This window comes from Callospermophilus lateralis, chromosome 3 (assembly GCF_048772815.1).
Source record: "Callospermophilus lateralis isolate mCalLat2 chromosome 3, mCalLat2.hap1, whole genome shotgun sequence".
In the NCBI taxonomy this organism is placed as follows: Eukaryota; Metazoa; Chordata; class Mammalia; order Rodentia; family Sciuridae; genus Callospermophilus; species Callospermophilus lateralis.
In genome coordinates this window covers 134343129-134363760 of record NC_135307.1, presented here as the reverse complement: position 1 = coordinate 134363760, position 20632 = coordinate 134343129, and the positions used below count along the sequence as shown (strand labels likewise).

Below are 20632 nucleotides of genomic sequence, written 5' to 3'. Positions count from 1 at the left end.
CATCTCTATGCCCCCAGCAGCACCTACACAGAGAGCTCTCATTTCTCAGGAGACCAGCATATGTAGCATGAGTGGAAGACAAATGGTAGAAGGATGTCACACACCAAGAAGGCAGGAAAGGGTCACCCAGAGTCCTGGGTCCTCAAGGTCCCTCCTGCAGGTGTCCCTAGGCAGGACAACTGCCACCCCCCAGTGCCCCACAGGATGCTGCCCTCATCTCCAAATCCATCTTGCCCCAGCCTGTGGGGACCGAACCAAGAGCGACATCTACTGGGCCAACAAAGCCAAGGTTGGGCACACCTCAGCTTAGCATGGCTCTCTGCCTCTGTAAACTCCCTTCTTTACCTGAGTTGCAAGTACCCCACCCACTCCAAGGTTTCCTTTCCCTATGGTGCAAGTGCTCTTAAAAGAAAATGCTCATGGCCAGGAGCAGAAGTCAGGGTAGGTGCCAGCACCAGTCCATCCAACAGGACAACCTGGTGACCATCCTCAGGCACAGGTCATAGAGGAAAGGTCACAGGTGTGCATAGTGATTCCCATGTGCAGCCACTTTGAGTGACTCTGCCCTGGCTAGTGGCTTGTAAATTTAGTTGGGTCTTTTTGGGATCTACCTGTGCTGGTAGACTAGAATCCCAGTCCCAATTGTGCAGGGGATGCTCTTGACATGACAGCTGTCACTGATCTGTGTACATGTCATGTCAGTTGTCCAGCACATGACAACGAGGAAGGCTTGTCTTTCTAATTCACATGAAGTTGTGTTTGGGCCAGCAGGAGGGCTTCAGGAATCCTAGATTCCCATTTCTTTCCTAAATTATGAATCTGTTCTTCCCACAGCCCACTCAAAATCTCTCTTGCCCTGATATGAACCAGCCAAGTCTTGCCTGAAACCTTGGAGCACAGTCTATTCTAAAACATGTAGGATGCCTGGATTTTTGTTGTTTTGTACTGGGGAGTTGAACTCAGGGGTACTATACCACAGAGCCACATTCCCAGTTCTTTTTATTTTTCGAGACAGGGTCTTATTAAGTTGCTGAGACTGGCCTTGAACTTGCAATCCTCTTGCCTCAGCCCCCCAAATTGCTGGGATTACAGGAACACACCACCACACGTGGATGGATCCCTGGATTTGAAGTTGGTGGCAGGCTCCTTTTCTATTAGGGACATTAGGTGACTTGTTACTTCTCTGGGCCTAGGGGATTGCATTAGAGTTCTCCAGAGAAATAAATGAGAGTGGAAGAGGGAGAGGTGTCTCTTAACAAGAACTCTCTTGTTGGGTGATTTTGTCATTGTGCAAACATCATACAGTGAACTTACACAAACCCACATGGTCAATACTCCACTTGGCCTCTTGATGCAATGAAGGGACACAGTGAAAACCGGATGTATGAGGCTGTGCTGATGTACCACAGCATATTGTTTTGCAGTAAACATATTTTCATATGTAGAAGTACATGCTAAAATAAAATACAATTGAAAGTATTACCCAGGAAATAAAAACCAGTAATAGTCATTTATTAGCTTTTTTAAGTATTATCTATCATGCATACTTTTATACAACTGGCAGCATGATAGATTTGTTGACACTAGCATCGTCACCAACAGGTGAGTGACATGCTGTGCTATGACTTTTCACTGGCTACAATGTCATTAGGCACTATGAATTTTTCATCTCCATTGTAATTTTATGGGACCATCATTGTATATATGGTTCATCACTAACTGAAATGTTATTATATGGCAGAGGATTCTTTGTGTATGTGTGGAGAAAGAAAGAGAGAGAGAGAGAGAGAGGAGATTGATTGATTGATTGATGAATTATTAGGAACTAGCTGCATGATTATGGAGGCTGGCAGGCCCCAAGATCTTCAGGGACTTGGTAAGGTGGAAAAAGGAGAGCCAATAGGGTATTTTACGTTTGAAAACCTTTTGGCTTCTGGAAAGAGCCAATGTTTCAGTTTAAGTCTCTAGGGAAGGAAAAAAAAAAAACAGTGTCTAAGCTCACAGGTCACAGGAAAGAAGAATTCCCCCTTATTCAGAAGAGGGTCAGTCTTCCGGCTGTATTCAAGCCTTCACTGATTGGGTGAGGCCCATCCCTCTGGGGAAGGCTATTACTTTACTCATTTTATAGATTAAAATGCTCATCTCACCCAGAAACACCCTCACAGACCAGCCATATCCTGAACAATGTTTGGCAAAATGCCCAGGCACCCTGTGACCCTGTCAAGTTGATGCATAACATTAACCACCAAAGGAATTCACTGGAATGAGTCTTTGCTGACTAGAACATGGGAGGTTAGCCTTGTCAGTCCAATGCCTCTAACTAAACAGAAATCTGTAAAGGTTTTATGAAGAAAAGGTTCTTGCAGAAGGCCTCACACACCACCTCTAGCCTCCTTGCCTGACTGTGATTTCAGATCCTGAGATGTGAGGTTTAGCACCTTGCGTGGTAGATCACGTGACTCTCCTCCACCTCATATGCATTAACTGTCCAATTAATGCCTCTGCCTGCCCTCTTCCAGGTGAACTATGACCACTTTTCTCTTGATTTTTGTGACTCTGAGAGTCATCACTGCAGCCGTCTCAGAAGAGATTTCAGGTGAGGACATTCCCACACTTGTCTCATTTCCTCAGTAGGTGCTGAGTTCTGAGTTCTGAGTACTGGTTACTGAACATGGTGCTGCTAGTCCCAGGGACACAATTCCCCCTTTCCTGGCCTTTTCCTGGTCCTTCCCTTCCCTACCTACACAGTCTAATCCCAGCAGGAGAGCACTCCTGTGTGTGTGTACAGACAACCAGGAGCTTCTCTCAGATCACCCAGCTCCTGGCTGCCTTCTAGCAAGGACAGCAGCTGGGGAGAGCTCCCAGCAGGGCCTCTTTGCCAGCATCCTTCTCTCGGAATCTCACCTAGAACTACACACTGAACTTGGGGCAAGAGAAAGGGAGAGCTGCCAGGGGAGGAGCCTCGGGAGCTCTGAAAGGGAGGAAATGCTGGAGAAGCAGAGAGGAGTCCCCAGGGAATGGGAAAGGTCTTTGCCTTTCTCGTCAAAGCCCCCCAGCTCGACCTCAGGGGGTGCAACAGGTGCTTGAGAATCTTTCTGATAATCCAGGTCTTTCACCAAGTGAACAAAACAACCTCACTAACCCTGGAATGAGCTTGACCCCAAAGTAGAATGACTCTTCCTTAGACCCAGATAAGAGGCCCTGCCCTGGACCACACACTGTAGAGCCCTCTTCTTGAGGAAGGTGGGTGTGTAGAGCCAGTGAGAGTCACCAGACTCTGGAGAGAAAGGATGCTCACAACTCTCTGCCCAAGAGGCACAAGCCACTCCCAGGGCCCGTATGTGTGCATCCTCCTTTGGGGAGACACAACCTGAGCACGGGCACCCCCTGGACCCAAAGGCAGAGTCAAGCAGTGGCTGTTTGCTTGGGGTGTTGACAGATAAACTCAGCCTGTGCATGAGATCCCCCACAGTGCAGAGTCCATGGGCCAAATAAAAGGGTACCCAGCTCCTCTTCCATCATCCAGCCACTACATCCAACGCAGAACTCTTAAGGAATTTGAATCTGGAACCTTAGGTCATTTTGAAAGTTACCATGGTCAAATAGGAAGACACAACGTATTTTATTTAGTAGTCTATTAGTCTGCATATGGAGACATATGGCATATGAGCCTCCATTTTTACTGTTGCTTTGGGACCCACAAATACCTAGCTCCTGGCCACCACCTGGGGTTGGTATGTCCACACTGGCTAAGTGACCCACTAGCATTGGTTGAGAACTGTAACAACTGTGGAGCTGGACTCTGCAGTGGCCTTCAGCTGTCCCCTGAGGACCACCACTGTGGAACCAAGATGGTGCCAGAGCCAGACGTTAAGATGGAGGTGTTTGTGGAAGGGGCTGGTGGTGACTGTGCAGACTTCAAAAAGCCGGAGCCAGACTCCAAACATTCCTGGCTCCCCTGTTCTTGCCCTGCTATGTATCTACCACCCACAAATATCTGAAACATTTTTATTTTAACCTGTAGGCTCTACTGAAAGGGCTCCATAAATTTAGGACTCACCATGAAAAGTGTTATTTTTTGAAAAGCTATGTCTCTCCCATTCCTGACCAGATCTTTTCCTTCGAGCAGGATTTGGTAAACACACTGTAACTTTCCTATCAATAATCTCCCTGATTTTTGTGGAGTCTAGTTCTATCCCATCCCCAAACCCTCCATCTGACTCTTTGCATACTAAATTGTCTGATCTCTTATGCTTCTTCACTCAGCCCGACACCTAAAGAGCAGAAGCAATTTGTTCCCCTTTGAGGTCAAGTAGAGTCCAAAGTGGACCTCCCAAAGTGGGACATAGCATTGAAGTTTTGCATCTTAGCTATAAAAGCTCTGTAGAATTCTTTTACACCCCATAATAACTTTTTATACAGCAATACAAATTTTTCCAAAATCTTTGAGTCAAACAGTCACTCCAAGAATATGGGTTCTGTTTTATCCTGTGGTTGGGTGACCCAGGAGTACCTCAGCTTGAGAAATAAGGAGGTGATTTCTGGCTGTGCCATGTCCCTGCTGTCCTCTGGAATCCTTTTCTGGCTCTACAGATTTTGTCCTGAGGTGCAGAAACCAGGGGTCTTGAGAAACATTGCTCTAGAAAGGGTATTGCAAAGCTTTCTGGGAGTTTCCATATGACAGGTCATCCCATCATAGACCCAAACACACTGACTGAATTGTGGTCTCAGAAGAGTGCGTTTCCAGAAGGTAACAGGTCTGTCTTCTATCTCCCTGCCTCTCCCACACAGAGCATGACAACTCCCTGAGTGTGAGCATCCCCCAACCGTCCCCAGTGAGGGTCCTCCTGGGGACCTCCCTCACCATCCCCTGCTATTTCATTGACCCCATGCATCCTGTGACCACCGCCCCCTCCACTGCCCCCCTCGCTCCGAGAATCAAGTGGAGCCGTGTTTCCAAGGAGAGGGAGGTGGTACTGCTGGTGGCCACCGAAGGGCACGTGCGGGTCAACAGTGCCTATCAAGACAAGATCTCGCTGCCCAATTACCCGGCCATCCCCAGCGACGCCACCTTGGAGATCCAGAACCTGCGCTCCAATGACTCTGGGATCTATCGTTGCGAGGTGATGCACGGCATCGAGGACAGCGAGGCTACCCTGGAGGTTGTGGTGAAAGGTGAGGACCCTCACGGGGATGTCACTTCACCTGCAGAAAGGACCACAGTGGTGACCTCACCAGTGTGGAATCAGGCAGGCTGCTTTCAAATCCAGCTCCTCCACACACCTGCTTGCCGTAGACAGGTCACAAAAACACCTCAGGTTCTTCCTCTATAACATGGATCTAGTGAAACCATTCTCTGTGGACTTTGGGGCAGGGTGGATTAAGTACTTCCTGGCCATAGTCACAGGTAAATGACCCTTGTGCTTCATAGCATCCTATGATTCAGTAAGCCTTGTTGACTGCCCTTTTTGCAGGTAAGCAAACTGAGGCTAAATGACTTGCCTTAATTACCCTGGAAATGAGTCAGAGCAGTCTCCTGACACTTCACCCAAGTATCTTTTCCCTTCTCCTCCTCCCACTCCCCCATTCTCGGTTCCAGAAGCAAAAAAAAGGACTGAAGAGTCTTGGCCCCCTTTCTCTCACAGGGCTCCCACTAGGATACCTCCTAGGGTGAAGGTGCAGGGGCCCTGAGTATCTCTTTCCCCAAAATAATATAGGATCCTGGGGTGACAAGAAAAAAATTATATGGAGGTAGGTTTTAGTTTAGTTCAAAGAACATTCTGATTATCAGAATCATCATAAGTATTCAAAAGGGAATGTCAGGCACAGTGGCACAAGCCTGTAACCCCAGCCACTCCAGAGGATCCCAAGTTCAAGGCCATCCTTACCAACTTAGATCCTGTCTCAATTTTTTTTAAAAAAAAAAGGGGGGGTGTGGGGCTGGGGATGAAGGTCAGTGGCAAAGTAGGTTCACTCCTCCATGCAAAAAAAAAAAAGTGGGGTTCTTTATGAGGTAGTGATTCTCTGTTACTGTGAGTGTTCCAGCAAGATCAGGACCACACAAAATTGTGGAGAGGGGAGCCGTGCCTCTACCTGGACCGGATAGTTCCTAAGGTCCCTTTGATTGTTTCCATAATCCTGGGAGGGCCTCAGTGATCAGAGGCTGCTCCTGACAGCTCTCCCGCCACGTCTGTGGCAGGCATCGTGTTCCACTACAGAGCCATCTCCACGCGCTACACCCTGGACTTTGACAGGGCGCAGCGGGCCTGCCTGCAGAACAGCGCCATCATTGCCACACCTGAGCAGCTGCAGGCTGCCTATGAGGACGGCTTCCACCAGTGTGATGCCGGCTGGTTGGCTGACCAGACTGTGAGGTGAGCTCACAGCCCCCAACAGAGCCGGTGTCTGGGCTGGGGGCCAGGGGTCAGAGGACATAGCACAGAGGGGCAGGTGCCTGGTGGACACTGAGCTCATGCCAATGTGACACTGTAGCCAGCCTTGGTTAGGGGCCACAGTCCCATCTTGGCTGACACGAGCACCCAATATCCTCTCCCAAATCCTTGCCATCCTATCACAGTGGAGTGGTGGCTAGCTGGCTTGCCCTGGGTTGTCATTATCCCTGCCTGGTTTCCCTTTAACCAAGGTTTCTGCACGTTTTTTTTTTTTTTTTTTATTTTAACTTTGGTGTTTTATATATTTTTATAAGCCACCTTATATCCTTTTTGTTTTTAATAAGGCTAGACATGCATAAATGAGGCTTCTTTACATCTTTGGAATGCAGCCTGGGGCAGTGGATGGCAGTGCATGCAGATAGCTCCCTGCCCTCGGGGGATTTCAGTGCAGCCAGAGGCCTGTGGAGACAAGAAGTTCTATTCCACTCCAGGTGGATCATAGCTTCAGTTCCTAAAGCCAGAAACACGAAGCATCAGGAAGGAAGCCATGGGAAGCAGTTTTGCAATCTTGGGTGGGCAAAGAGACCTTGGAATACAAAAACTACTAAAAATCAAAATAAATAAACATACAGAGACTACAGTCTAGCATAGAGAAAAGCCCATACCTTGCTACACTCAAATTCAAAACTAGACTCAAATTCTAGCACTGGCACCTGAGATCAATGTGACCTTGAACAAATTGTTTAAGATGTCTAGGTCTCAGTGTCTCTGGGTCTCTGTATACCACCTACCTCATTAGGTTAATGTGAGACTCAAATGATATAGAGCAGGAACCAACTATGGCCCACCAGCCAAATCTAACTCACCCCTTTCTTCTATAAATAAAGTTTTTATTGGGGCCCAGCCACGCTCATTGGGTTCCTTATTGATTACGTCTGTTTGTGCTACTATGGTAGTTAAGTAAGCATCACAGAGACCCTAAGGCCTGCAAAACCTAAGATATTTACTCTCTGACCTTTTACAGAAAGTTTGTGGGCACCAAAGAGTGTATGTTTGCATCAATAAATATTCAATAAAGGGGACTGCGCGTAATGACTAATAACAGTAAAAAACAGTTCACATATTCAGAGTAGACACAGTCAAATGTAATATTACGTTGCTGTTTAATCCTATAAGGAAAGAAGCTACAAGAGCCCAGGCCTTGGGCTTCCTACTGTCCCAAATGACACTCCTCACTTTGGGTTCCTGGCAGGTACCCCATTCATACCCCCCGGGAAGGCTGCTATGGAGACAAGGATGAGTTTCCAGGTGTAAGAACCTATGGCATCCGAGACACCAATGAGACCTACGATGTGTACTGTTTCGCCGAGGAGATGGAGGGTGAGTGTATCCCCCCACCAAGAGGAAGCTCGCCATCCCTGTCACCAAACTGACCAACACTCGCTCCCCGCCCCCCAAGGGCCACACAGACCTGCTATGGGCCAGGGCACTAGCTCAGGGCCTGACTCAATCCTTCTCTGCCATGAAGGAAGAGTAGGAGGGGCCTACTGGTCTGGACCCCTCCATGTCCACTTTAGAGAATGTCTCAGTAGCCCTAAGCTTCTATAAACTGTCCAGAATCACCACTGGGCACCAAAACCCTTGCTACAGGAATACTCACCTGGGACTCCCCCTCCTAGCCAGGACCCAGTTGCTCTGGTCAGCCCATCCCCATCCTAAGGACTGCTGTATCTTCAAAGCCCAACCCAGGGCTGGGATATAACTCAGTAGTACATTGCCTAATTAGCATGTGGCCCTGATTCAGTTGCCAAGAAGAAGGAGGTGGTACTGCTGGTGGTTATAAAAGAAAAAAAAAATAGCTCAGCTTTATCACCCTCATAAGAGAGCCTCCTGGCCAATCCAGGGTAAGCCCAATGGACACCTAGTTTTCAGGAGAGCTGGTCCCTCAGCCACCTTCTTTCTGCTTCCCTATTGCCAGTCTCTGACCCTATTCCAAACTTTCCTGTTGGATTAATTGTGGGGAGGAACTTGGATTCTTTGTTTTGTAAAGGGCATTAATTTTGGTCACAAGGGTCCCACCAGCATGTGGATGACACTCCTTCCCCCATCTGCACCCATTTACCCTCTGGACATTCCAGACTCTGTCACCTCTGCACAGGCACTTACATACATACCACAGCCTCAAGCTTGCCGCTCCTTCAGGCTGGAGAGAAGAGCAGACATGGCCCCTTCCTCCATCCCACCCCAATAGTCAAACCCATCTATTAGGTAATGAGTACTTGTACTCTCACCTTTGTCTAACCAAAGACAAATAGAACTGCCAGTCAGAACTGTCACTGTGAAAAAGCACTCAGAATGGTCCTGGTGAGTGGGTGTCCACAGCCCTACCCTAAATCTCCAATATACCCTTGATAAGTTTGGGTAAATATTTTTTAAGCTTGCAGGCCCCAAATTGTGCCATGCTGGCCTCTTCACAACCTAGAGACCCCAGTTTGGGAAGCACTATTCTAAGAAGTCAAAGTCTGGTGCCTGTTTTTCCCATCAGAATTAGATTTTTTTTTTTTTTTTAAGGATTTTTGAGTGGGTTATCCCTGAGCTCATAGGACAGCTCCCCTAGTGTGTAAAGTTGTACAGCAAATGGTGGGGCAAAGATGCTTCTGACCAGGAAAGATTTTTCTCCTGGATTTCCCGTTACTCCACCCTTGGATCCACCCCTTGTGTTTTGGTGGACTTCTTTCTACAGCTCCTTGTTTTGGAAATTGACATCATCCTGCCCAAAAGCCCAGAAAAATATGGGAAATGAAGGGCAAAATCTAAGATACGGACGTGTGGGTGTGGATCCAGGATTTGGGGAAGTTAGAGACCAAACTGAGTCAGAGGACTAATCTCCAGGAAAGACCCGAATCTCTCTCAGAAGACATGGGACAGGGGAGGCAGGAGGAAGATCTTTACTCACCTTGCTGTGTCCTTCACAGGCGAGGTCTTTTATGCAACCGCTCCAGAGAAGTTCACCTTCCAGGAGGCAGCCAACGAGTGCAAGAGGCTGGGCGCCCGGCTAGCCACCACCGGCCAGCTTTACCTGGCCTGGCAGGGTGGCATGGACATGTGCAGCGCCGGATGGCTGGCCGACCGCAGCGTGCGCTACCCCATCTCCAAGGCCCGGCCCAACTGCGGGGGCAACCTCCTGGGCGTGAGGACCGTCTACCTACACGCCAATCAGACGGGCTACCCCGACCCCTCATCCCGCTACGACGCCATCTGCTATACAGGTGGGGCTGGGACTGGGAGCGGGAAGGGGACTTGCGCCACCAAAGAAAAGATCTTGGAAAGTGAGGGCTGGGTTTTACCCCTTGGAAAGGCCCCTGGGTACTTAACTCCAAGCTTTTGCCACCCTTATGCCCCTTTTCATTGGTTTTGAAGGTGGAGACACTGGAGGCTGCAGTGTCTCCAGTCCTTTCTCATCAGATCTTCACGGAACAGGGGTAAAAACATGTGCGATTGACTGTGAGTTTTCTCGGGTTTGAATCACAGCTCTATCAACTACTGCTGCACAACTCTGGGAGAGACAAGGCCCTGACCCTCCCTCTGAGCCTCAATCTCATCTATCTAATGGGGAGATGGTGGTACCGCGTCAAAGATGATGGGGGCCTGTTATGAGGCCATGATCCCACATGAGGGCGCTGTTATCTGCCCTTTTAAATTGCACTTAAAAGGAAAACCAAGTGTTACTGAAAGAGTAGGAAAACTTTGAAGAAGGGGACGTCATTTTAAAAAAATAGATTAAAATAAGTTTTTATTTTATTGAACACACTTTAGGTTGTAATTACAATTAATTGCTAATTCTTGGAGAAAAGAAATGAATAATATGGATGAGGAGCTGCATCAATTTTACAACAGAATTAAATGACAACTCAGTTCATATTTCACTTTCATAGCCTGATTTAACACAAAGAGGGTAGTTTTGCAAAAATAATTCATATTCCCCCCCAAAGCTTTTCTTATCTTTTTGATAATCTATCCACTCTCTGGAAGTATTGTGAATTTTCTCTTTATTAACCAACTGGCTTCTTTCTGAAAACCCCTTATTTGTCTGTGCCAAGGCAGGCAGTTACCTGGCACCACCTTCATCAATTTCCTGATCTCACCTTCTGCAATATTTTTACATTTTTCCTTCACAACTGACATAAAATGTCCCAGTGGACACTCAGTGGGTTGTCACAGATGGGCAAAATGGCAACTGCTGATGAATAGGAAGGGATGTCCTGGTGGGAGCTGATTTTATGAAAAGTAAGCTGGCAGGTCATTATCCTGCAAGTATCCATGGATATCCGCACATTGAAAAAAACCTCAGATTGAAAAAAAATGGGACAGGTATATTGCATCTGTTCTGAACATGTGCTGACATTTTTCTTGTCTTTATTCCCTAAATAATACAGTATAACCATCATTTACATAGCATTTACACTGTATTAAGGATTATAAATAAGCTAGATTTAAAGTGTACAGAGGATGTGTATAGGTTATATACAAACAGTATGCATTTTATATAAAGGACTTGAGCATCTGCAGGTTTCGGTACATATGGGAAGTTCTGAAAGAAATTCCCATGGATACCAAGGGATGACTGTAGTCAGAGCTGAGGATGCCCCTGCCATGTGCTGCACAAGGTGCCTGGCACCCTGCGGGTACTCTCCTTCCCAGGAGGGAAGGAGGCAGAGCGAAGCTCATCTTTCATCCCTCTCAAGCCAGGCTGAGCAGTTAAAGCTCATCTTTGCCCCCACCCCAGGTGAAGACTTTGTGGACATCCCAGAAAATTTCTTCGGGGTAGGTGGTGAGGAAGACATCACCGTCCGGACGGTGACCTGGCCCGATGTGGAGCTGCCCCTGCCCCAAAACATCACGGAGGGGGAAGCCCGAGGCAACGTGATCCTCACTGTAAAGCCCATCCTGGACGTATCCCCCACTGTCCTGGAGCCCGAGGAGCCCTTCACATTTGTCCCTGATGTGGGAGCCACCGCCTTCCCAGAGACTGAGAATGGGACTGGAGAGGCCACCAGGCCCTGGGGCTTTCCTGAGGAGTCCACATCTGGGCTGGGCTCTGTCACGGCCTTCACCAGCGAGGACTTGGTGGTGCAGGTGACTGTTGCCCCTGGTGAAGCCGAGGTCCCTGGGCAGCCCCGTTTGCCAGGGGGTAAGTACCCACCTGTTCCGGGGGAGGCTCAAGGGCAAGCAGAAGGAACTTGGCCTGGGGACCCACCTCAATACCCTTTCAACTTAACCTGGGACCTGGGACAGCCTCTCTCCTCTCAAGCTTTTCTCTCCTGGTCTCAAACAAAGAGGTTAGAGCAGACCAGTCATGTCCACTCTTTGCCACAAATCACTTGCTTCAAAGGAAGTCATATGTGTAAAACAGGGTTATATATCAAACAGATAAAAGTGCCACATGGCCCTAAGGAAAGTGGAGTGGAGCACTGGGGCCCCTGCCCATCAGGTACCTCCGCAGCAGAGGCCCCCTTAGAAATTCTGCACTGGGTGACCCTGAGGCCCCTCCTGGTCTTGTCCTCCCTGCCATGACAATGATCCGCAAACTGGTCAATGGGCCAAATCCTGCTGCTCTTATAAGCCCCACGAACTAAGAAGAACTTTTACTCCCTAAATAGTTGAGGTGGAGGAAGTCAAAAGAAGAAGAATATTTTGTGATGATTGAAAATTATATCAAATTCAAATTTCAACATTCACAAGTGAAGTTTGATAGGAACTAAGCCATAGCCATTTGTCAATGTGCTGTTGATGGCTAACTAGGACAATCATAGCTGAACTGAGTAACAGAAACCATATGGCCCACAATGCCTGAAATATTGACTACCTGGCCCTTTCCAGAACATGCTTCCAGTCCTGTGCCAGACTGATGGTTCTCCACGTGCTTAGTGAATGTTTGAAGAATTGGGATGTCACAAAGCAGAGAGCCCAGCTGCTCCCCAAACTCTAGTCCCTAAAGGAAGGCCCTTCTGGTGGTGTCCCTACCCAGGGGACTGGCAAATTGATCCTGCCATCCGCCATCATACCCACAGTGCCAATCCAACATATCAGAATGGAGGAGCTGGGCTTGGAATGGGCCTAGGGCATCTGACTCTGACTGCTCTCTCCTCTCCTTCTTCACTACCCAGGGGTCGTGTTCCACTACCGCCCAGGATCCACCCGATACTCGCTGACCTTTGAGGAGGCGCAGCAGGCCTGCCTGCGCACCGGGGCCGTCATGGCTTCGCCCGAGCAGCTCCAGGCCGCCTATGAGGCGGGCTATGAGCAATGTGACGCTGGCTGGCTGCAGGACCAGACCGTCAGGTGCAGGGCGAGGCTGGGCGGGGCGAGGCGAGGCGGGGCGGGGCCAACAGGGACGGGACCACCCCTCTCCCAGCCTAACAGCCTTAAGAAGTCTGGCCTAAGGAGCCACATCCTGCAGGACATGCAGCATAGTGGGCACCCTCCAGAACCTTCAATGCTAATTACTTAGTGACTCCAAAGCCACTCCCTAGGCATATTTTCTCCCCTAGGCATATTCTGGAAGGATGATGATAAGTTCCTGTTCATGGAATCAGGTCCATGAACAGAAAGGACACTCTGGTGGTGCCCACACCTGTGGGAGAGGCAGAAAGACACTGCAGCCACCACCAGATCCACAATCCCATCAAGTGGGATTTCAGCCTGAATTGCCAGGCAGGGGACATTCACCCCAAGAGACAGAGAGAGCCCCTGTTCTTGAGGACCCCCTTCTCAAGCACCCCCCCCAGCTCCCTCCAGTTTGATCCAGTTCTTTCCATGAAGCAGCTTCTCTTCTGAAGTCAGAGATCCCCCAGAGTTTCCCATACTCTTCCCCCAGCTGCTCAGCAAACTTGCTACATGAGAGGTGGCTCCTGGTTTCAGCCCATGAGACACCCCAAGACACGTCTTGCCTACATCAGAGTGGCCCTGAACCCCAGCTCCCAAAACAGGCTCTCATCCTCCCCTCATTTGCAGATACCCCATTGTGAGCCCACGGACCCCATGTGTGGGCGACAAGGACAGCAGCCCTGGGGTCAGGAGCTACGGTGTACGCCCATCATCAGAAACCTATGATGTCTACTGCTACGTGGACAAGCTCGAGGGTACAGGCTACATTCTCACATTTCGGGCCCTAGATGGGCAGGGGACTGAGAGACAGACACAAAGAGGAGGGGGAATTGCCACCCACTCACCCCATTCCCACTCAGCCTTCCAGGTGGAAAGGATCCTGTTCAAGATGGCACAGCCCTCTCAGTGCAAATCCCTCTTTCCTTCTTCGATGGTGCATGTGGTTTCCCCAGCACTGCAGGAGAGCACTCACCCCTTTAAAACACAATGAGTTCTATGAATACATAAATTAACTTGTTACAAATAAATGCCAAGAAGGTCATAGTATCCCCTGCCTATAATCCCAGCCACTTGGGAAGCTAAAGAAGAAGGATTGCAAATTTGAGGCCAGCCTGGGGAACTTAGCCAGACCCTGTCTCAAGATAAAACAAAAGGGTCTGGGGATGTAGCTCAGAGGTAGAGCACTGCTGGGTGCTCACAGATAATAATATTAGATAAATAAGTGTTATATATTTATATTAGACAAATAGATTTATATTATATATATATATATATTATATATATTGGATTATATATTTATAATAGATAAATAAGTGTTAAATATATTAGATAAGTATTATATTGGCCTCTTATAGAGTCCCAATGCCCATGAATGAAACAAAGGCTCTGAGAAGTCCCACAGTGGAAAACCTCCTTAACCCTGTCTAATTCAGCATTGCCAAGCTTACTCAACCACAGACCTTTATTTTGCTTTATTTCATTTTATTTATCTCAATGAACATCACCAAATTACTATTCCACTGGAACCAATTGTAGAAATGCTGATGTTCTGGAAATTTTCAGCATTAGTACTCACTTGATCCAGGACCCTGGGCACTGCTTGTTTATAATGAGGTTGGTTTTTTACCCACACAAGAGGCTTTTTTGAGTATTGAATAAACATATATGAAAAGTTGATTGCCCAGGTAGGTGCTGGGTAAATCCTCCTGAACTATATAGGCAGCTAGGTGCGGCTGGGATGGCCAGGTCCACCGGAATCAGTATCCAGCAAGCCACTCCCCTTAGCTAGGACAGGGGGTGTGCCTGGAGAAGCCAGAAAGGAGGGATGGAGTAGAAGCCACTTCCCTGTGGAGTGACCTGCTCCACCCAGCTCTGCTGTGACATTGCCTTCCCATAGAAATCTCATGGAGTCCCAGGAAATCCCAGTCCCTTCAGTCACAAACCAGAGCAGTTGGTCACTCTAGTTCCCGGTGTCCTATGAGATCTAAGGGGTGTGATCCATGGCGGGTGTCCATCCTCACAAGCAGGATTGGGATGGCAGGGAGCGGCGGTGGGCCTGGAGGGTCACACTCCACCTGCTTCCCCTGCAGGGGAGGTATTCTTCGCGACGCGCCTGGAGCAGTTCACCTTCCAGGAGGCCCTGGAGTTCTGCCAGTCACAAAACGCCACACTGGCCTCCACCGGCCAGCTCTATGCCGCCTGGAGCCGAGGCCTGGACAAGTGCTATGCCGGCTGGCTGGCTGACGGCAGCCTCCGCTACCCCATCGTGACCCCTCGGCCAGCCTGCGGAGGGGACAAGCCAGGAGTGAGAACCGTCTACCTCTATCCCAACCAGACGGGCCTTCCAGACCCGCTGTCCCGGCACCACGCGTTCTGCTTCCAAGGTATGAGCCCTTACCTCTCGTCCAACGTCCCATTCTGCCTCCTGGTGACTTCCTGTGGCTGGCTCTCCTGACCCCTCTCCATCAATCTTCCATCAGAGCAAGGAGGAAAACATCCTGTTGGGACAGGGACAACTCTAAAGTTAGCTGACTTTAGGCTTTGACCCCAAGACAAGGCCGTTCTTCTAAATTTTCCCAGAGGCAAAGCAAAGTAGATAAGGAACTTTGACTCTAAAATAAGGCAAACCTGAATTTCAATTATGGCTCTGCTATTTAATAGTTGTATGATCGTGGATAAGTGACTTAACCTCTCCTTTTCTCTGCTTCACCTATAAATGGTGATAAAATAGTTTCTGCTTCAAAGAGCATTACATATGAATACAAATAGTTGGGATAGTGCATGCAATGCATTTAAAAATATACATAAATATTTTTAATTTGTAACTCTTGTCAAATCTCTCCTTCTTGTAAATATTTTTGTGATGAGGTTAATCAAATAATTATATTATTCTTTATTAAGTACCAGTAATTCACATTTTTAATTAACCCATGCTGTGGACACACTGCCATATCCATCATTAGCAATTAGATTTCTAAAATGGATATCAAGGAACAGTTGATGGCCAGGGTGTGGCCAAGCACACTGCTGGACTCTGATCAGATGAGCTCTCACAATGTTAATGTAGGGTCTAGGTGCACTGACCAGATGTAGGTTATAGAAGAGCTTGGGTCATATTTTCCATATTATGCAAATTGAGGGTCTCTGCAACTTTCTGTGGCTGTATAATTATTTCCAAATAAAATTAAGAGGGAAAAAAAGAGAGACCCCAAGTTTTTAAATCCTATTCAAATTTCAGCCTCTTTTGTAGTTTGGATGTCTCCCAAAGAACCATGTGTTGAAGGCTTAGTCTCCAGGTGGTGGTCCTATTGAGAGGTAGTGGAAATTTTAGAAAGTGGGGCCCAGTTGGAGGAAGTCAATCACTGGAGATGTTACTTTGAAGAGTATATTGGGAATCCAGGCCCTTCCCCACTGCCCACTTCCCGACTGCTGTGAGGTAAGCAGCTTTGCTCCGCCACACCCTCCCTGCCATGTCATATCCACCTCACCACAAGCCACAGCAGTGGGGCCAAGCAACGGAGGCCTAAAAACCACTGGAATTTTCTGTGTTAGTCAGCTTTCCTTTGCTGTGACAAAGTATCTGAGAAAACCAACTTGAAGGAGGAAAGATTTATTTTGGCTCATAGTTTCAGACCCTGGTCAGCTGGCTCCATTGTTCTGGGCCTGTGGTGAGGCAGAACATCTTGGCAGAAGGGCTCACCTCATGGAAACCGATAAACCGAAAGCAGGAAAGGGACAACAATGCCTTTCCAAGGCGTGCCCCCCAGTGGCCTCCGTCCTCCAACCAGACCCCACCTCCTACAGTTTCCACACTTCCCAATAGTCCAGGGTTGAACTGATCAGTGGGGTGATCCATTGATGAGGTCAGAGCCCTTGTGATCCAATCTCTTGGACCTGAATGTTGCTGCAGTGGGAACCATGCCTTCAACACATGAGCTTGAGGGGGACATTTCATACCCAAATGTCAGGTTCAAGAACACCAGTCCCCTCCCAGAGGAGCTCATGAGGCTCTTGGCCCAGGACCTGTCTCTACTCTGGGTAACAGAAGCCAAGCCAGTTGATTTTCCAGTAAATTCCCAGCCATAAACCCTTCTCCCCTGACCCCTGACCCTCAGTGGACTTGGCCTTTTATATTCTCCTGCAGAGAAGTTGAGTTTCTTTCCTACACCTCCCCAATCTGCTGGTTTTCCCCAAACCATTAGAATTTCCCTCACAGTTGATGAATATTTCCTTCCCTCCTCCAAATACCAGGATGGCTGCATGAAATTTAAACGTCTCCTTCCTGTTCTTGGTCCTGACACACTTGGGACATAATGTCTCTCCCCAGTAGAAGCAGCATGGTCTGATACCAGATGCTTGGATTCTATCTGCCACTTCTAAGTCACTGACCCTGGGCAAGGAATATAACTCTGAGCTTCATTTGTAAAAAGGGGAGTAGAATCTATTCCACTCTGATCTAGACCACCGATGGGTGTGTGCGATTATAAATGGTACACCTGGCTCTTATTAGCTGAGACGGCAGGAGCCATCTTGCAGAACTGAAGGCTGGGTGGCCAGTAAGGCTCTCATGCCAGCTGATCCACCTCAATTTCCCCTAACTCCTCTCAAGGGTTTGGGATGGGTCACTGGTCAGCAGGGGACCCTCATCACCCACGTTCTTTTCAGGTGCATCAATGGTGACCTCTCCAGGAGAAGAGGAGGTCAGAACTCCCACAGCACCCACTGACGTGGAGGACTGGATCATTACCCAAGTGGGACCTGGTGTGGCTGCTGTTCCCATAGGAGAGGAGACAACTTCAGTTCCAGACTTCACCACTGAGCCAGAAAATCAGACAGAATGGGAACCGGCCTATACCCCAGTGGGCACATCCCCACTGCCAGGTCCGTGTGGGTGGGCTCAGGGCACATCCTGTAGTTGCACATCCCTATCTGCCTGGGTTCCTAGGACATGCCCCGGAGTGACAACAAGGCCTTGTGTATAAAACACCCCACACACATGTCCACTGTAGTCTTTCCTTTATTTCTCCTGCAGACATCCCCAATGCCCAGCACTGGGCCCATCAGAAGACTCTCAGTCATTCTGTCCTCTTGCATGGACACTCCTACCCTAACCTTTTCCATCTTTAGATCCTTTAGAAGGATTTCCAATAGGGGAGAAAGAACAAAGGAGAGGGTAACTACTGCAGGTCTGACTGTGACCTCTCTACTCGACTTTCTCCTCCTTCCATGTCCCTCCTCTGGATCAGGCCTCCCCAGCCAAGACTTCCTAAACTCTGAAATCAGATGGGACTTAGTAGGATGAAAGTATCAGTCCCAAAACCTTGTCAGAAGTATTTTATGGTCACCAAGGTTTGGGAAGTCCTGACTTACTGAAAGGCTAACAGCTTTCCTCGCTGCCAACCCTCTCAAGTCTTTGATAAGCTAAGGTGCACTGCCATTCTCAGAGAAGAGGTGATGTATGCAGGGTGTCACAAGTAAACCTGATCACAGAGACTTTATTTATTTTCATAGAAGCTTGTTAACATCTAGTGGCTCACAGCACTGGAACACGAATTGAAGTGGTCTACTGGTGTGTGCCTAGTGCAGTCGGCTCCACAGGGACTGGTGCATCTGAAGAAAAGACCTTCAGAGCTTCCCAATAGTTCATTCAGCCACTCATTCTCCTCGTGGATCCTCAGCAATTTGGCAGAGCTGGGCACTTCTCTGGAGACTGAAAATGCAAAGTTCGTTCCCTCCATGCCAAAAGCCACACCCAACAGCCATACCTGCCTATGGCCCTTTCCTTGCCCCTCACCAGGAAAAGAATAGCTGGGTCCTCTTGGGCAGGAGGGTGTGGCTTGGCCCAGGACTCTGGCCACTATTCATGGGAAGTTATCCATGGGAAAGTGCTCCAGCAGTCTTGTAGATAAGTTTAACTTCAGTTCCTGACCACCTTGCTGATTTCAGCCATATCTGGGACTGTCTGTACTATTGTTCATGCCACGACTTTTTCAATTGACTTGCTTTTTAAAACGACACCTAAATGTATTTAAAAGAGAAATATTATGACTGCAAATGGTCATGCCAGTGGTTTCTGATATATATATATATATATATATATATATAGTGTGTGTGTGTGTGTGTGTGTGTGTAAATCAAAATAGAACTTTTTCTGGGTCCTACCTGTAATCATCCAGTATGCTATTGTACTTCACTACCCACGCCCTCCAAAGTTCTCTTCTGAGAAAGAGGGGACTGTGAGCCCACCCAGAGGACCAGATGCATCTTTCCCCAGAAGCATGTGTAAGGTTCAAACCTAGCTATGTTGTTTTTATTTTTATTTTTTTAGTTGTTGATAGACCTTTTTTTAAAAAAAATTTATATGTGGTGCTGAGAATTGAACCCAGTGCCTTATACGTGCTAGGCAAGTGCACTACCGCTGAGCCCCAGCCCCAGCCCCGCTATTTTGTTTTTAAATGGCAAAGAATATAAGACTGAAAGGAAAGAATGTAACCATGATTATTTAGAATGGTGAGGGTTTTTTCTTTTCTGTTTTTCAAATCCTCTGTAATGGGGACCTCAGAATTGAAAAGGGAATGTGTGTTTACAAATAGCACTACACCGGCTCTGCAGCTTCAGAGGGAAGCACTGAGATCAGGGGTCCTCCTTCTGTAGTCCTCATGTCCCGGCTTGTGGACATGATGAGCTGGGCCCACCCCAGAGCCTCTGTCAGCCAGGCTGGGCTAGGGTCTGGGAATTTGCTTCTCTATCAGGTCCCCAGAGGATGCTGGTGCTGCTGGTCCAGGGATCAAAATTACATGAGATGATAAAGTGGAAGTACTTGAAGGGTGACCTTGGTCGTCTTCAGTGATGGCCCACACATCCAATGGTTTGTGTGGATGGCAGCCTCTACAGTCTCACAAAACACAGGCTGTGAAGGCCTGCGTCCCTGAGGGTAGTGTGGGAGCTTCCTTGTGCCCCTGCTTCTCCCTGCTTCCTTCCCTCTCTTGTCCTCCCTTCCTACTCCCCTTTCCAAGACACTTGAGGATTTCTGAATTCTGGGGAGGAAGGTTTTACTGTGGAAGGACTAGAGTTCAGTTTCAGAGTTACTAAGCCCACACCTCACCTTGTTTCCTCCTCTCCTCCAGGAATCCCTCCCACATGGCCTCCCACTAGTGCAGCAACAGAGGAAAGCACAGAAGGCCCTTCTGCAACTGCAGTGCCCTCTGCCCCGGAAGAGCCTTTCACCTCGGAGGAGACCTACACACCTGCCCATGTCATGCCAAGTGGGATGGAACTGCCAGGCTCTGGGGAAGTATCTGGAGCCTCTGACATCAGCGGTGACTTCACAGGCAGTGGAGAAGCTTCAGGACGCCTTGACTCCAGTGGGCAGCCCTCAGGGGTCAGTGCAAGTGGACTACCCTCTGGAGACCTTGATTCCAGTGGTATCACCTCCACAGTGGGCTCAGGCCTGCCTGTGGAAAGTGGACTGTCCTCAGGAGATGAAGATAAAATTGAGTGGCCTACCACTCCTAAGGTTGGTGGGCTACCCTCTGGAGGTGAGGGCTTAGAGGGCTCTGCCTCTGGAATAGGGGACCTCAGCAGGCTTCCTTCTGGAGAGGAAGTTCTAGAGACTTCTGCCTCTGGAGTAGGGGATCTCAGTGGACTTCCTTCAGGAAGAGAAGGTCTAGAGACTTCTGCCTCTGGAGTCGAGGAGGTCAGTGGGCTTCCTACTGAAAGCGAAGGCCTAGAGACTTCTACCTCCAGAGTAGAGGACCTCAGTGGGCTTCCTACTGAAAAAGAAAGTCTAGAGACTTCTGCCTCAGGAGTAGAAGATCTCAGTGGGCTTCCTTCAGGAGGAGAAGGTCTAGAGA

The 20632-nt window shown here is 48.5% G+C and overlaps 1 protein-coding gene across 2 annotated transcripts in view; it reads left to right on the top strand.

The window, feature by feature from the left end:
• Window positions 1–2526: 2526 nt before the first annotated feature.
• The window catches only part of Acan (aggrecan), a 35321-nt gene continuing 17215 nt past the window's right edge, over window positions 2527–20632 (top strand). For both annotated transcript variants that reach the window (XM_076848808.2, XM_076848807.2), the window contains exons 1-12: window positions 2527–2596; window positions 4792–5175; window positions 6200–6374; window positions 7645–7772; window positions 9368–9661; window positions 11179–11583; window positions 12560–12734; window positions 13407–13534; window positions 14870–15163; window positions 17445–17660; window positions 19907–20337; window positions 20392–20623. In XM_076848808.2, the coding sequence (XP_076704923.2) occupies window positions 2527–2596; window positions 4792–5175; window positions 6200–6374; window positions 7645–7772; window positions 9368–9661; window positions 11179–11583; window positions 12560–12734; window positions 13407–13534; window positions 14870–15163; window positions 17445–17660; window positions 19907–20337; window positions 20392–20623 (2932 nt within the window). The remainder of the gene's footprint in view (window positions 2597–4791; window positions 5176–6199; window positions 6375–7644; window positions 7773–9367; window positions 9662–11178; window positions 11584–12559; window positions 12735–13406; window positions 13535–14869; window positions 15164–17444; window positions 17661–19906; window positions 20338–20391; window positions 20624–20632) is intronic.